We start from the raw sequence: 15,528 nt of genomic DNA, 5'->3' as shown, positions 1-15,528 counted from the left end.
TTCAGAGACCACCACGCCTAAAACAACTTCCCTGCCTTCCAGTCAACTTTGTTTTTCAGAATACTTATACTACCGGAAACACATTAATTGATACGGTTTTGTTTTTTGTTTTTCCTCCACATTCTGCCTTGGAATATGAGCTGAGTGAGGGCATGGAAATAGTTTGCCCGTTCCCAAAGCCTTGAATATAATGTCCATGGAATCCTAAGAAGTACAGATGGAACGAAGACACATCCTGAGAACGCAGAAAAAGCAGGTGGGAAGAAGCCGCGAGTGTGCAGCCTGGGCTTTCACGGGTGAGGGCACAGCCTCGGGGGAGCCTCACTCAGGCAGCCAGGAGGCGCAGAGGGCAGGCCTGCGTTGGGCGAGAGCCTAGAGCCGCCTCGTCTGAAGAGGCTGCGTGGTCCTGGATCTGAGCGCAGGGCAGACGCCAGAGAGCCCAAGTTTCCCCAGGCACCGGAGAGCGCCCGGCTGACCGTCAGTCTCCTGCGGCTCACAAAGACCAGGTCTTGTTTCCCGGGACGTTTCAGGAATGAGCACTCGCCCCCCCCCCACTTCCGGTCGGGTTGCCTGGCTTCTTCCGCCCCTCGTGTGTTTGGCGGGTCCACCTCGAGACGGGCCGCTGCTGCAGGCAGTCAGTTGCTGGCGTGTGGAATCGAAGTTCCGGAGGCCCGGGCTGTGAGAACGTCGCCATGGTGGGTTCCCCTAGGTTCCTAGAAGGCCCCGGTCAGTGCCCCGGGTCGGGGAGGCGGGCCGGCGCCGGGCGGCGGGGAGCGCGTAGGGAGTGAGAACGGGGGGCGGGGCGGGCGACGGCTCCGCGTGTTCGGGCTCTGGTCCGGCCTCTGCGTGGCCCCGCCCCCCTCCCGTGGGAATGCGGGAGGCTCCGCCTGTTCGCTCCTCAGCGGGTGGGGGCGGGGCCGGAGGGGACGGGGCTGAATTGAGAGCGGCAGACGTGGCGCGGTCGCCGAGCCTCGGGTCTGCTCCGCGTCTTCCCTCCAGTGACCACTCCCACCCCAGACCCCGCCTCCGCGCCTCCCGCGAAAGAGCGCCTATATAGTACGTTTAAATATAAAGGTCAACTGTTTAAGGAAATCTCGTTTATTACTCACTCTAAGAAATCCCCGTTCTCCTTGAATCTGTATCTCCAGGAGCCACTTAGAGGTAACCAGTATCTAAATTCTGCTTGCTTGTCTTTATACTCACCGCTTGTTTGTATTCCAAAGCTGCTCTTTCTGGCCTTTTTCGCTTCTGTTCTTGAGAATAATTCTTGAATACGAACATGGTTTTTAAATATTCATTTTGCAGTTAGTTTCTAACGAAAACACGACATAGAAAGTTTCAGTACAGTTCAGTCGCTCAGTCATGTCTGACTATTTGCGACCTCATGAACCGCAGCACGCCAGGCCTTCCTGTCCATCACCAACTCCAGGAGTCCACACAAACCCATGTCCATCAAGTCGGTGATGCCATCCAACCATCTCATCCTCTGTCGTCCCCTTCTCCTCCTGCCCCCAATCCCTCCTAGCATCTTTTCATCCCAGGGTCTTTTCAAATGAGTCAGCCCTTCGCATCAGGTGGCCAAAGTATTGGAGCTTCAGCTTCAACATCAGTCCTTCCAATGAACACCCAGGACTCATCTGCTTTAGGATGGGTTGGTTGAACCTCCTTGCAGTCCAAGGGACTCTCAAGAGTTTTCTCCAACACCACAGTTCAAAAGCATCAATTTTTCGGCGCTCAACTTTCTTTATAGTCCAACTCTCACATCCATACATGACCACTGGAAAAACCATAGCCTTGACGAGACGGACCTTTGTTGACAAAGTAATGTCTCTACTTTTTAATATGCTGTCTAGGTTGGTCATAACTTTTCTTCCAAGGAGTTAAGCGCTTTCTAATTCCCTGGCCGCATCACCATCTGCAGAAAGTTTATAGTGTGGCAGAAAGGCATGTGGTCTCAGTGTCATTAGTCCCTTTTTACTTTCTTTTTATCATTTTCATTGTATTTTTATTTTTCACATCAGTTTTTACTTCAGGCTATATACGTTTGTTGGAGAAGGCAATGGCATCCCACTCCAGTACTCTTGCCTGGAAAATCCCATGGACCGAGGAGCCTGGTGGGCTGCAGTCCATGGGGTCACTGAGAGTTGGACAGGACTGAGCGACTTCACTTTCACTTTTGACTTTCATGCATTGAAGAAGGAAATGGCAACCCACTCCAGTGTTCTTACCTGGAGAATCCCAGGGACGGGGAAGCCTGGTGGCCTGCTGTCTCTGGGGTTGCACAGAGTCGGACAAGACTGAAGTGACTTAGCAGCATACACGTTTGTGTAAATTCAGTCTTTTTTACGTATCAGTATATGCAGTTGTCAGCTCTTCATAATTTTCTACCCTAACTACTGTTAGTAGTTGGATTCTGTGTTTGTGATTGGGGGGTGTTCATTAACATTTGACTGTAGTTGAACTTAACTTTTGTCAGGCTGTACAGTAGGAGTATTTTGCCTTATCATGAGTCAAGGAATATAAATCTGTTCTCATTGGCACATTTCCTGCCCTGTCATTTTTCTGGTGTTCAGTAGTGTCTCTGTTGCATCCTGTCTTGAATTTAAACTCAGCTTGGAGCTGGAGGTTTTTCCATCTAGACATTTGTATCAGTTACTCTATAAACTTCTTTCCAAACTTCTTTCCTGCAGCTCAGAATGTGGGCAGTAGAGTCTTGGGGGATGTTTGGCACCTGTCTTTGCTAAATTATGGTCTTGATGAAGTTACCTAACCCCTCTAAAACTCAGTTATTCTGTTAAGTTGGAATAATCATAGTGCCTACCTCATAGAATTATGAAAATTAAATGTGAACAGCTTAGCCCAGTGTCTGGTGCTTAGTAAATGTTAGTTATTGCAATTACCTTTAATAATAGTAGAGGTACCTGATGGTCATTTGTATATATTCTTTGGAAAAGTGTCTATTCATATCCTTTGCCCAGTTTTTAATTAGATTTTTGTTGTTGTTATTGAATTGTATGAATTCCGTTTATATTTTGGATACTAACTCCTTATCATGTAGGTGATTTTGCCAGTATTTTCTTCCAACTTCTGTAGGTGCCTTTTATTTTGTTGATCATTTCTTTCGCTCTGCAGAAGCTTTATCATTTGATGTAGTCCCACTTGCTTATTTTTGGTTTTGTTGCTTGTGCCTTTGGTTTCATAACCAGTCATTGCTGAGGTCAATGTCAAGGAACTTTTCTCCCTATGTTTTCTACTAAGAGTTTTACAATTTAGGCCTTACATTTATATCTTTCATCTATTTTGAGTAAATTTTTGCAAGTGTTGTAAGGGAGGGGACCGGTTTCATTCTTTTGCATGTAAATGTCCAGTTTCCCAGCGTCATTTGTGGAAGAGACTGTCTTTCTCCCACTGAGTCTTCTTGGCTCCCTTGCCAAGTTGGCTCTATATGCCTGAGTTTGTTTCTGAACTTTCAATTCTGTTTCATTTGTCTTATGGCTATAAGTATAGTAAATATTAAAGAGGTTACCTGCTAGTAAAAACTTGCTCCTAAAAGTTAGTAAAATTAAAGAAAAACATTAATGAAAATCTACCTAGTATACTAACCTTTTTTGGAGTAGTGTTACATGTATGTGGTTTAAAAAAAAAAGTAAAATATGGTTGTCCGTGAAAAGTGCACTAATTTCCTGTTACTTCTGTGAAAAATTAATACAGATGTAATGGCTTAAAACAACACATCCGTTCTCTTACATTTCTGGATATCAGAGTCCAAAAATGAGTCTTTTAAGCTAAAATCCAGGTATTGCTGGGGCTGTCTTCCTTCAAGAGGCTCTAATGGAGAATCTCTTTCCTTTTTCCAGTGTCTAGAACTCCTTACATTCCTTGATTCTGGCTCCTTCCTTCATCTTCAAAGCCAGCAGTGTAACATCTTCAAATTTACCTTAAGAGGAGGCCACATCTCTTTCTTTCCAGTAATCCTCATGCCTCTCTCTTATAAAGACCCTTGCAGTTATTTTGGACCCATGTGGATAATCCAGGATAATCGTCCCATCTCAAGATCTTTGATGGTATCTGTAAAGTTCTTTTTGTTATGTATGGTAATACATTCATGAATATGGGAGAATTAGGGCATGGACATCTTTGGAAGGGAGTACATTATTCTATATACAACAGAAAGTAAGTCTGCCTCCAACTCTGTTACCTAATTCCCAAGCTCAACTGAGAAACAGCCATTATAGAACCCAGTTTCTAGATAACTGTTCCTATATTTCATGTGAATATGCCAGCATACATGTCTTCTAATCCCACCCATCTTTAATAGAAACAGTATGCTAGACACAGTCCTATGCCACTTACTTTTTTGTTGTACCTGATCTTAGACCAATCTGTGTACATGCATATAAATCTACTTGTCTTTTTAACAGCTGACATCCTATTTGCTTTTATGGTGCTTTATTTGTCAGGTCTCTGATGGGAACACTTAAGCTGTTTGCATTCTTTTGCTACTACAAACAAACTGATATATTGATTATTCTTTTTTGTTTTGTACATATGTGAATGTATGTACACTAAATAAATAGAAATAAGATTTCTTGATCAAAAGATGTGCAACATTTTCATTTTTTATTTTATTTTAGTTTTTTGGCCACACCTCATAGCTTGTGGAATCTTAGTTCCCCAACCAAGGATCTAAACCGATGCCCTTAGTAGTGAAAGGGCAGAGTCCTAACCGCTGGACCACCAGGGAAGACATGTGATTTTTATCTTGATAAGAATTGCCTTCCAGAAGATTCTACCAATTTATTGATACATCCCACTTATTAGTGAGACTGCTAACTCACCAACAGTGTTAATAATTTTTAAAATCATTTTTATACATTAAAAATTGCAGTTTATTTACACTTTTTTTAAAAATAGATTTTATTTATTTAAATTCGGCTTCACTGCATCTTCATTGCTGTATGTGAACTTTCTCTAGTTGCAGTGAAGCAGAGCTACCCTCTAGTTGTGGTGCACAGGATTCTCTTTGCAATGGCTTCTTTTGTTGCAGAGCACAGGCTCTAGGTACAGGCACATAAGTAGTTGTGATGTATGGGCATAGTTGCCCTGCAGCTTGTGGAATCTTCTTAGTGCAGAGATTGTACCTGTGTCTCTGCATTGGCAGGTGAATTCTCAACTGCTGAACCACAAAGGAAGTTCTGAAGTTTCGATTTACATTTCTTTTAAGGTAGAGCACACATCTTTTGAAAACTTTAAAAGCACTTAATATATACTCTTTCTTGTGACCTTTTTTTTATTTTAGGTTACTAAATTTTTTTCTCGTTGATTTTATGTTGGTGCCTGTTACCCTGTAGGTGCTTACTAAACATCTGTTCATCTGAGCTTAGCCTCAAGCCCTTTATTCTTCTCAGGGGAGTCTTACCTGTGTATCATTAAAGTATCACTTTGTGCGGCATTAAAGTATCACATGTAACCCCAAATTTCTATCTTTAGCCCAGGCCTTTTTTTTTTTTTTTTTTTTTGGTGCCAGACTAATAAATTTATTCATTTACTTCACATCTCTACTTAGTTGTCTTCAGAACATCTAAACCAGAGTCTAAAAGTGAGTTCTTGATATTCTCTGTCTCTATGTGCCATTCCTATTTTAGTAAGTGGGAGTTCTGATCACTTGGTTGCTTTCTTGCAAACCTGGGACATACTCTAGGAGGTGGGTCAAAAAGATCTTGCTATAATTTATGTCAGAGTGTTCTGCCTATGTTTTCTAAGAGCTTTAAAGGGTCCAGCCTTATGTTTCAGTCTTTAATGCATTTTGAGTATATTTTTGTGTATGGTATTAGAGAGTGTTCTGATTTCATTCTTTTACATGTAACTGTCCAATTTTCTCGGCACCACTTATTGAAGAGACTATCTTTTCTCTATTGTATATTCTAGCCTCTTTTGTCAAAGATTAGGTGTGTGGGTTTATCTTGGGTTTCTATCCTGTTCCATTGATTTATATTTGTTTTGTGCCAGAACCATACTGTATTGATTATAATAGCTTTGCAGTATAGTCTGAAGTCAGGGAACCTGATTCCTCCAGCTCTGCTTTTCTTTCTTAAGGTTGTTTTAGCTGTTCAGGGTCTTTGCTTCCCTGGTGGCTCATATGGTAAAGTGTTTGCCTTCAATGCAGCAGACCTGGGTTCGATCTGCAGGTTGGGAAGAACCCCTGGAGTAGGAAGTGGCAACCCACTCAAGTATTCTTTTTTTTTTTTAATTAATTTATTTATTTTAATTGGGGGCTAATTACTTTACAATATTGTGGGGGGTTTGCCATGAATCAGCCACGAGTGCACATGTGTCCCCCCATCCTGAATCCCCCTCCCACTCCTCTCCCCACCCCATCCCTCTGGGTCGTCCCAAAGCACTGGCTTTGAATACCCTGCTTCATGCATTGAACCTATACTGGTCATCTATTTTACATGTGGTAATATACATGTTTCAGTGCTGTTCTCTCAAATTATCCTACCCTCACCTTCTCACACATAGTACAAAAGTCTGTTGGTTGTATCTGTGTCTCTTTTGCTGTCTTGAATATAGGGTCATTGTTACTGTCTTTGTAAATTCCATGTATATGCATTAATAGACTATTGGTGTTTCTTTTTCTCACTTACTTCACTCTGTATACTAGGCCTCCATCCACCTCATTAGAACTGACTCAAATCTGTTCTTTTTTATAGCTGAGTAATATTCCATTGTGTATATGTACCACAACTTAGTTATGTATTTGTCTGCTGATAGACATCTAGGTTACTTCCATGTCCTAGTTATTGTAAACAGTGCTGCAGTGAATATTGGGGTACATGTGTCTCTTTCAATTCTCGTTTCCTTGCTGTGTATGCCCAGCAGTGGGATTGCTGGGTCTTATGGCAGTTCTATTTCCAGTGTTTTAAGGAATCTCCACACTCTTCTCCATAGTGGCTGTACTAGTTTGCATTCCCATCAACAGTGTAAGAGGGTTCCCTTTTCTCCACACCCTCTCCAGCATTTATTGTTTGTAGACTTTTTGATGCCAGCCATTCTGACCAGTGTGAGATGGTACCTCATTGTGGTTTTGATTTGCATTTCTCTGATAAAGAATGATGTTGAGCGTCTTTTCATGTGTTTGTTATCCATCTGTAGGTCTTCTTTGGAGAAATGTCTGTTTAGTTCTTTGGTCTACTTTTTATAGGGTCATTTATTTTTCTGGTATTGAGCTGCTTATATATTTTGGAGATGAATTCTTTGTCAGTTGTTTCATTTGCTGTTCTCCCATTCTGAAGGCTGTCTTTTCACCTTGCTTATAGTTTCCATTGTTGTGCAAAAGCCTTTTAAGTTTGATTTGGTCCCATTTGTTTATTTTTGTTTTTATTTCCATTACTCTGGGAGGTGGGTCACACAGAATCTTGCTTTGATTTATGTTGGAGAGTCTTTTGCCTATGTTTTCCTCTAAGAGTTTTATAGTTTCTGGTCTTACGTTTAGATCTTTAATCCATTTTGAGTTTATTTTTGTGTATGGTGTTAGAAAATGTTCTCGTTTCATTCTTTTACAAGTGGTTGACCAGTTTTCCCAGCACCACTTGTTAAAGAGGTTGTCTTTTCTCTGTTGTATATTTCTGCCTCCTTTGTCAAAGACAAGGTGCCCATAGGTGCATGGATTTATCTCTGGGCTTTCTATTTTGTTCTGTTGATCTATATTTCTGTCTTTGTGCCAGTACCATACTGTCTTGATGACTGTAGCTTTGTAGCATAGTCTGAAGTCAGGCATATTGATTCCTCCAGTTCCATTCTTCTTTCTCAAGATCACTTTGGCTCTTCGAGGTTTTTTGTGTTTCCATACAAAATGTGTGATTATCTGTTCCAGTTCTGTGGAAAATACTGTTGATAGTTTGATAGGGAATGTGTTGAATCTGTAGATTGCTTTGGGTAGTACACTTGTTTTCATTATATTGATTCTTCCAATCCATGAACATGGTATATTTCTCCTTCTATTTGCATCATCTTTTATTTCTTTCATCAGTGTCTTAAAGGTTTCTATATATAGGTCTTGTTTCTTTAGATAAATTTATTCATAAGTATTTTGTTCTTTTTGTTGCAGCAGTGAATAGGATTGTTTCCTTAATTTCTCTTTCTGTTTTTTCCTTGTTAAAGTGTATAGGAATGCAAGGAATTTTTGTGTATTAATTTTATATCTTGCAACTTTACTATATTCATTGATTAGCTCTAATAATTTTCTGTGGTGGTATCTTTAGGGTTTTCTATGTAGAGGATCATGTCATCTGCAAACAGTGAGAGTTACTTCTTCTTTTCCATTCTGGATTCCTTTTATTTCTTTCTCTTCTCTGATCGCTGTGGCTAGGACTTCCAAAACTATGTTGAGTAGTAATGGTGAGAGTGGGCACCAGCACCCTTGTCTTATTCCTGGTTTTAGAGGAAATGTTTTCAGGTTTTCAGTATTGAGGAAACGTTTGCTGTGGGTTTGTAATATATATGGTTTTTATCATGTTGCCACTCCAGTATTTATTCTTGCCTGGAGAGTCCAATGGACAGAGGAGCCTTGTGGGCTACAGTCCATGGGGTCGGGAAGAATCATACGTGACTGAGCAACTAAAACACTTTGTGTTTCCATACACATTGGAAATTTTTTCGCTCTAATTCTGTGAAAAATACCATTGGTAATTTGATAGGGATTGCACTGAATCTGTAGATTGCTTTGGGTAGTATAGTCATTTTCAGAATATTGAGTCTTCCAATCCTGGAACATGGTATATATATATCGCTGTCTGTTTGCGTCTTCTTTGATTTGTTTCATCAATATCTTACAGTTTTCTGCATACAGATGTATTGCCTGAAAAAAAAAAAAAAGATGTATTGCCTGCTCAGGAAAGTTTATTCCTAGGTATTTTATTCTATATGCTGCAATGGTAAATGGGATTGTTTCCTTAATTTCTCTTTCTGATCTTTCCTGTTAGTTACAGGAATGCAAGAGATTTCTGTGTATTAATTTTGTATCTGGCAACTTTATTAAATTCATTGATTGGCTCTAGAAGTTTTCTGGTGGCATCTTTAGAATTTTCTATATATAGTATCATGTTATCTGCAAACAATGACAGTTTTAGACTTTCTTTTTTACAATTTAAATTCCTTTTATTTCTTTTTCTTGTCCGACTGCCATGGCTAGAAATTCCAAAACTTTGTTGAATAATAGTGGAGAGTGTTTTGTTTCTGATCTTAGAGGAAATGCTTTCAGGTTTTTGCCATTGAGAATGATGTTTGCTATGGGTTTATCATATATGGCCTTTATTATGTTGAAGTAGGTTCCCTATATCTCACTTTCTGGAGAGTTTTTATCATAAACAGGTGTTGAATTTTGTCAAAATTTTTTTCTCCATCTACTCAAATGATCATATAATTTGTAATCTTCAGCTTGTCAATGTGGTGTATCATGTTATCTGTTTTGTGTACATTGAGGAATCCTTGTATCCCTGGGATAGATCCCACTGGATCATAGTGTATGATCCTTTTACTGTGTTGTTGGATGTGCTTTTGCTAGTATTTTGTTGAGGATTTTTGTTTCAGTGTTCATCAGTGATATTGGTCTGTAACTTTCCTGTTTGTGTGTGATTGTCTGGTTTTGGTATCAGAGTGAATGGTAGTGACCTTGTAGAATGAGCTTGGGAATTTTCCTTTCTTTGTGTTTTTATGGAAGAGTTTGAGAAGGATAGGTGTTAGTTTTTCTTTTAAGTGTTTGATAAATTTGCCTGTGAAGCCATCTTGTCTGGCTTTATATTTGACAGAAGCTTTTTAATTGCAGTTTCAATTCTATTACCTGTGATTGGTCTGTTTATATTTTCTATTTTTTCCTGTTTCAGTCTTGGAAGGTTGTTCCTTTCTAAGAATTTATCCATTTCTTCCAGTTTGTCCACTTAATTGGCATATATTTGCTTGTAGTAGTTTCTTGAGGTCATTTGTGTTTCTGCAGTGTCATTACTTCTCCTTCATTTCTAATGTTATTGATTTGTGTTCTCCCTTTTTTTCTTGTAGAGTTTGGTTGAAGATTTATCGATTGTTTATTTTCTCAAAGAACCAGCTTTTAGTTTCATTGATCTTTGTGAATGCTTCTCTCCATTTCATTTATTTCTGCTCTGATTTTTAACATTTCTTTACTTGTACTCACTTTAGATTTTGTTTGTTCTTTTTCTAACTAGAAAAAGCTTAGGTAAGCTTAGGTTGTTTACTTGAGATTTTTCTTGCTTCTTGAGGTAGAATTGTATTGCTATAAACTTCCATCTTAGAACTGCTTTTGCTGAGTTCCCTGGGTTTTGGGTTGTCTTGTTATTGTTGCCATTTGTTTCTAGGTATTTTTTTTGTTTGTTTCTATGGTGACCTCTTGCTTATGTACTAGTATATTGTTTAGCATCCGTGTGTTTGTGCTTTTCTGCAGTTTTTTTTTTTCCCCCCTGTAATTGATTTCTCATCTCATAGTCTTGGGGTTGGAAAAGATGCTTGATATGATTTCAGTTTCTAAAATTTACTGATACGGAGGCTTGGTTTGTAACTTAAGATGTGCTCTATCCTGGAGAGTGTTCTGTGCACTTGAGAAAAAAGTGTATTCTTCTGCTTTCAGAAGGAATATCCTATAAGTATAAATTAAGGCTCTCTGATCTAGTGTGTAATTTAAGGCTTGACTTTCCTCGTTAATTTTCTCTGGTTGATCTGTTCATTGGTATGAGGTGTTCAGTATTACTGTGTTACTTTCGATTCCCCTTTTGTGGCTCATAGCATTTGCTGTATGTATTGAGGTTCTCTTATGTTGGATGTGTAAATATTTACAATTGTATTTTCATCTTGGATTGGTCCCTTGATCATTACATAGTGTCCTTCCTTGTCTTTTGTAACCATCTTAATTTTAAAGTCTATTTTATTTGATGTGAGTATTGCTACTCCAGCTTTCTTTTGATTTCCATTTGCATGAAATATCTTTTTCCAGCCTCTCACTTTGTATGTTTCCCTAGGTCTAAAGTGGGTCTCTTGTAGACAACATATATAGGAGTTTTGTTTTTGTATTCATTTCGCCAGTCTCTGTCTTTTGGTTGAGGCATTTAATACATTTCCATTTAAGTTAATTGTTGATATGTATACTGCAAGTGTAAGCTTAGGTTGTTTATTTGAGATTTTTCATTACCATTTCCTTTACTGTTTGGAGTTTTTTTATAGGTCTTTTTTCATGTGTTTCCCCTCCCCCTATGCCCCTAATTTCCTTTAGTATTTGTTGTAAAGCTGGTTTGGTAGTGCTGAATTCTCTCAACTTTTTTCCTTGTTTGTAAAGCTTTTAATTTCTCTGTTGAATCTGGGTGAGATCTTTGGTGGATAGAGTAATCTTGGTTGTAGGATTTTCCCTTTCATCCCTTTAAATAGATCCTACCACTCCCTTCTGGCTTGCAGAATTTCTGCTGAAAAATCAATTGATAACCTTATGTGGGGGTTCCCTGTATCTTACTTGTTGCTTTTAGTTTTTGTGTATTGAAATTTTGTTAGTTACTGTGTGTCTCAGCCTGTTTCCCCTTGGTTTTATCCTGTATGGGACTGTCAGACTCTCTGTGCTTCCTGAACTTGGGTGACTATTTCCTTTCCCATGTTAGGGAGATTTTTGACTAATTTCTTCTAAGTTTTTTCAAGCTATTTCTTTGTTTTTCTTTCTTCTTCTGGGATCCCTATAATTCGAGTGTTGGTGAGTTTAATGTGGTCCAAAGGGTCTTTGATATTATCCTCATTTCTTTTCATTCTTTTTTCTTTATTCTGCTCCATGATAGTCATTTCCATCATTCTATCTTACAGCTCGCTTACTTATTCTTCTGTCTCAGTTATTCTGTTATTGATGCCTTCTAGTGTATTTTTCATTTCAGTTATGTTTTTCATCATTATTTGTTTTTTATTTCTTTTAGGTCCTTGTTAAATATTTATTGTATTTTCCCCATTCTGTTGTGCCTCTATTCTATTTCTGAGATCCGGGTCATGTTTACTATTATTATTTTGTATTCTTTTTCAGGTAGATTGCCTATTTCTTCTTTATTTATTTGGTTTTGTGGATTTTTACGTTGCTCCATCTGCAACATATTTCTCCATGTTCTCATTTTGTCTAACTCACTGTGTTTGAGGTCTCCTTTCTGCAGTCTTAGCTCCTCTTGCTGCTGGTGTCTGCCCCTTGTGGGTGAGTTTGGTCCCATCTTTTGTGTTGGCTTCCTGGTGGGAGGGCCTGGTGCCTGTGCTCTGGTAGATTATGCTAGATCTTGTCCTTCTGATGGGCAGTGCCACATCAGGCGGTGTGTTTTGGGGTGTTTCTGGGCTTAGTACAACTTCAGGCTGTCTGTCTGCTGGTGGGTGGTCTGTGTTCCTGTCTTGCTTGTCGTTTGGCATGAGGGATCTAGTGCTGGGGACTGAAGGCCCTTGGGTGGAGCCAGGTCTTGGAGTTGAGAAGGATACCTCTGGGAGAACTGTCACAGATTAATATTCCCTAGGACTGGGCATTCTCTGCTGGTGCAGCATCCTGGGCTTAGCACTCCCACCCCAAAGGCTCAGGCTCAACCCCTGGCTGGGGAGCCAAGATCTTGCAAGTCATACAGTGTGGCAAAAGAAAGAGAAAAAGTAAGGCAGGTGGTGGAATCAAAGAAAACTCAAGACAAATGGCGAAGAGATAAACAAGTAGTAGCAACAACAACAACAAAAGAGAAATGAAGAAACAAAGCCCGAGACAAACAGTAAAACCAAAACTGAACAAATACCCAGTGTACTCACGCACGCGTAAGGAACAAAGCAGAGAAATTGGAGAGCAGAACTACCACAGCAAAGTGACCCAGAGGTCAAGTCAAATAAAGTTAGCAAAAACAAAAAATAAAAGAAAGAGTGCAGGAAAAAAGCAAAGAAAGCTAAAACACAGAAAAATAAAAAGCGATAAAAACAAACTGAACAAAGGGAGAACAGGAAGAAACAGAAAACAGTGAAAAGTATATAAAAATAGAGAAAAATGTAAAACATGTTTTAAAAATTAAAGAAAAATTTTAAAAGATAGGGCTCCCTCAGTGGCTCAGACAGTAAAGAATCTGCCTGCAGTGCAGGAGACCCAGGTTCAATCCCTGGGTCAGGAAGATGAGCTTGGAAAGAGAATGGTACCCACTCCAGTGTTCTTGTCTGGAGAATCCCATGGATAGAGGAGCCTGGTGGGCTATAGTCCATGAGGTCACAAAGAGCTGGACACAACTGAGTGACTAACACTTTCACAGTTTCAGCTAAACAGTGGTAATTATGAGAGAAAGAACGACAGAACAGAATATAGGGTAATGATAGTAATAGTAACATTTTCCTGGGGTCTCATCTGTTAGTGTTCTTGCCCCTACTGTGAATCACAGCCAACCTCTGCCTCCCCAGCAGACCCTCCGTCACCTCTGACTGGGTCTCTGGGCCTGCCGTGGGCACTGGGGGAACTCTCAGACTCTGACCTGGCACAACTCCCACGTGTACTTGGTGCAGAGTCCACAGCTGCTACAGCTGGACCAGCCTCATTGTGGGAACCGTCATTGTCTGTTTGGATATTCCATCGACTCTGGGCTTAGCAAGCTGGCAGCACAGATTTAATCTACACCTTGTGCAGCTGCACAGAGAGAGTTTTACTCCTTAGTCACCAGACCCCTGGGGCTCAGCTGTGGTTTTCGCCCCACCTCTGCATGTTGGCCACACACAGGAGTTGCTCCCGAGGTTGCCTGAGAGCTCTTGGGTCTGGCCTGGTGAGGACAGGGTGTGAAGGTGGCACAGCTGCTGGGATCCATGTCTCAGCATCAAGTGAGCGGAGGAGTTGGTGGCCACGAGATAGCCAGTCCTTCAGTGATGAGAAGAGCAGGGAAGCTTACAGTCGTGGGTGTGACAGATGGCTGGCGTTAAGATCAGCCCTAGTGAGAGCCCTTCCTGGCATTTGGCTGTGGGCATGCGTGGGCCCACTGTTGGGGGCCTTTCCGAGTGGCCAGCAAGAGGTGCACTAGGGCCTGCCCTGGCTGGGACCCTTCCCAACCCATTGGCAGGCAGGGGCCAGCACACGGGGAAAGGGAGGGTGTGCTGGCGGCTCCCACCCCTGCCTACCACTCAGCAGTGGTGCCTTGCACCTGTGGCAGTCTGAGTTGCTTTCCCAGGGACAGATCTCCTCCCTCCGTCCCCTCAGGCTGTCTCCTCAGAGCCAACAGCAGTCCTCTCCCCAGCTTTGCTGTCTTGTCTCCACGTTCCAGCTGTCAGCCCCTGCGCACACTGATGGGGACACATCCCAGTCTGGGTGCACAGGGCTGTAGCACCAGCCGTCTGTGTGGTCTCTGTCTGTCTGCCACAGACCAGCTGTTTCCCCCTTCTCCACACCTCTGATGCTCCACCTGTGTCTGTTGTCCTGGCAGTTAGGGGGCATCCCCAGATGAGACTTCTGCCTGTCTTCACCTCCCCACCAGGGCACAGGTCCTGTCCCATGTCCTCTCCTCTTTTTCCCATCTTTTTTCATCCTACCTGGTAACACAGTGATCCCTCTTGTCCTTTCCAGTATCCAAGGTCTTCTGCTAGTGATCAGCTGGTGCTCTGCCTGTAGATGTAGATAACTGATCCACCTGTTGATGTATTCTTGATGTGTTCGTGGAGCAAAATGAGCTCCAGGTAGAACTCCTTCACCATCTTGGAAACCTCTTTTTATTTCTTTTGAACTTATTTTTCAACCCAATAGGACATATTTGTAGTCTTCAGGGAGTTGCAATGGAGGAAATAAGCACAAGTGTGAAATTAAAGGACTGGTCAGTACAGTATGTTAAGTGCTGTGTGGAAAATGCTCCCCAGAGAGCAAGATTATTGAGAATGAAATGGTTACATGTTAGTGGATAGCTTCAAGGAGGAGGTGAACTTAAACTGGAAATGGTTGTTGAAAATTGAATGGGGTTTAACACAGCTTATGTGTCCTTTCTGGATGCTCTAACAAGGTATTTGTTATTGACACTTGTCATCATATTTATCTGCTAAGCAAGGGAAGTGTCCTAGAATTCTTCAGGATAGAGTCACTGCAAAAAAAAGAAAAAAAAGGTCAGATTCTCTTAATTAGTTCATTATAGTCCTGTCATATCTTTGATATTAAGTGACTTAGTTTATCATATTCTAGGATTTATCTTTGTGATTACAGTTACTTGTGGTTCAAGGTATTATATACTGTAAGCTTTCTCAGTTGTAGGCATGGCATTACTCCTCTACTTTGGAAAAAAACATTTATGTGTATCTGTGTATCTTAAGTGTGTTGGTGAAATGATCATTCTTTTAGATTTCTAGTTATATTGGGCAGTTGAAATGATGTTTCTTTCTCTAGTTGTGCCTAGATTCTTTGATGGCTTTGATTGTCTTTTAGGAAAAGCTCTATTTTGTCATTTATGGTTTTTATAGAAACATTTAAAGTGTATTGGCCCTGAAAACCTCTCTCTGTTGCTGTGTTTGAATGAACTGATTTGT

The 15,528-nt window shown here is 40.8% G+C and overlaps 1 protein-coding gene across 1 annotated transcript in view; it reads left to right on the top strand.

Moving 5' to 3' along the window:
• The first annotated feature begins 292 nt into the window (after nucleotides 1–292).
• Nucleotides 293–15,528, top strand: part of TMA16 (translation machinery associated 16 homolog) — a 38,697-nt gene continuing 23,461 nt past the window's right edge. Inside the window, exon 1 of the mRNA XM_061164093.1 lies at nucleotides 293–695. Coding sequence (XP_061020076.1) covers nucleotides 693–695 — 3 coding nt within the window. The 5' untranslated portion in view covers nucleotides 293–692. The remainder of the gene's footprint in view (nucleotides 696–15,528) is intronic.

This window comes from Dama dama, chromosome 17 (assembly GCF_033118175.1).
Source record: "Dama dama isolate Ldn47 chromosome 17, ASM3311817v1, whole genome shotgun sequence".
Taxonomy (NCBI): Eukaryota; Metazoa; Chordata; class Mammalia; order Artiodactyla; family Cervidae; genus Dama; species Dama dama.
The sequence above is the reverse complement of the archived record's forward strand: the minus strand, read 5'-3'. Positions and strand labels throughout refer to the sequence as shown.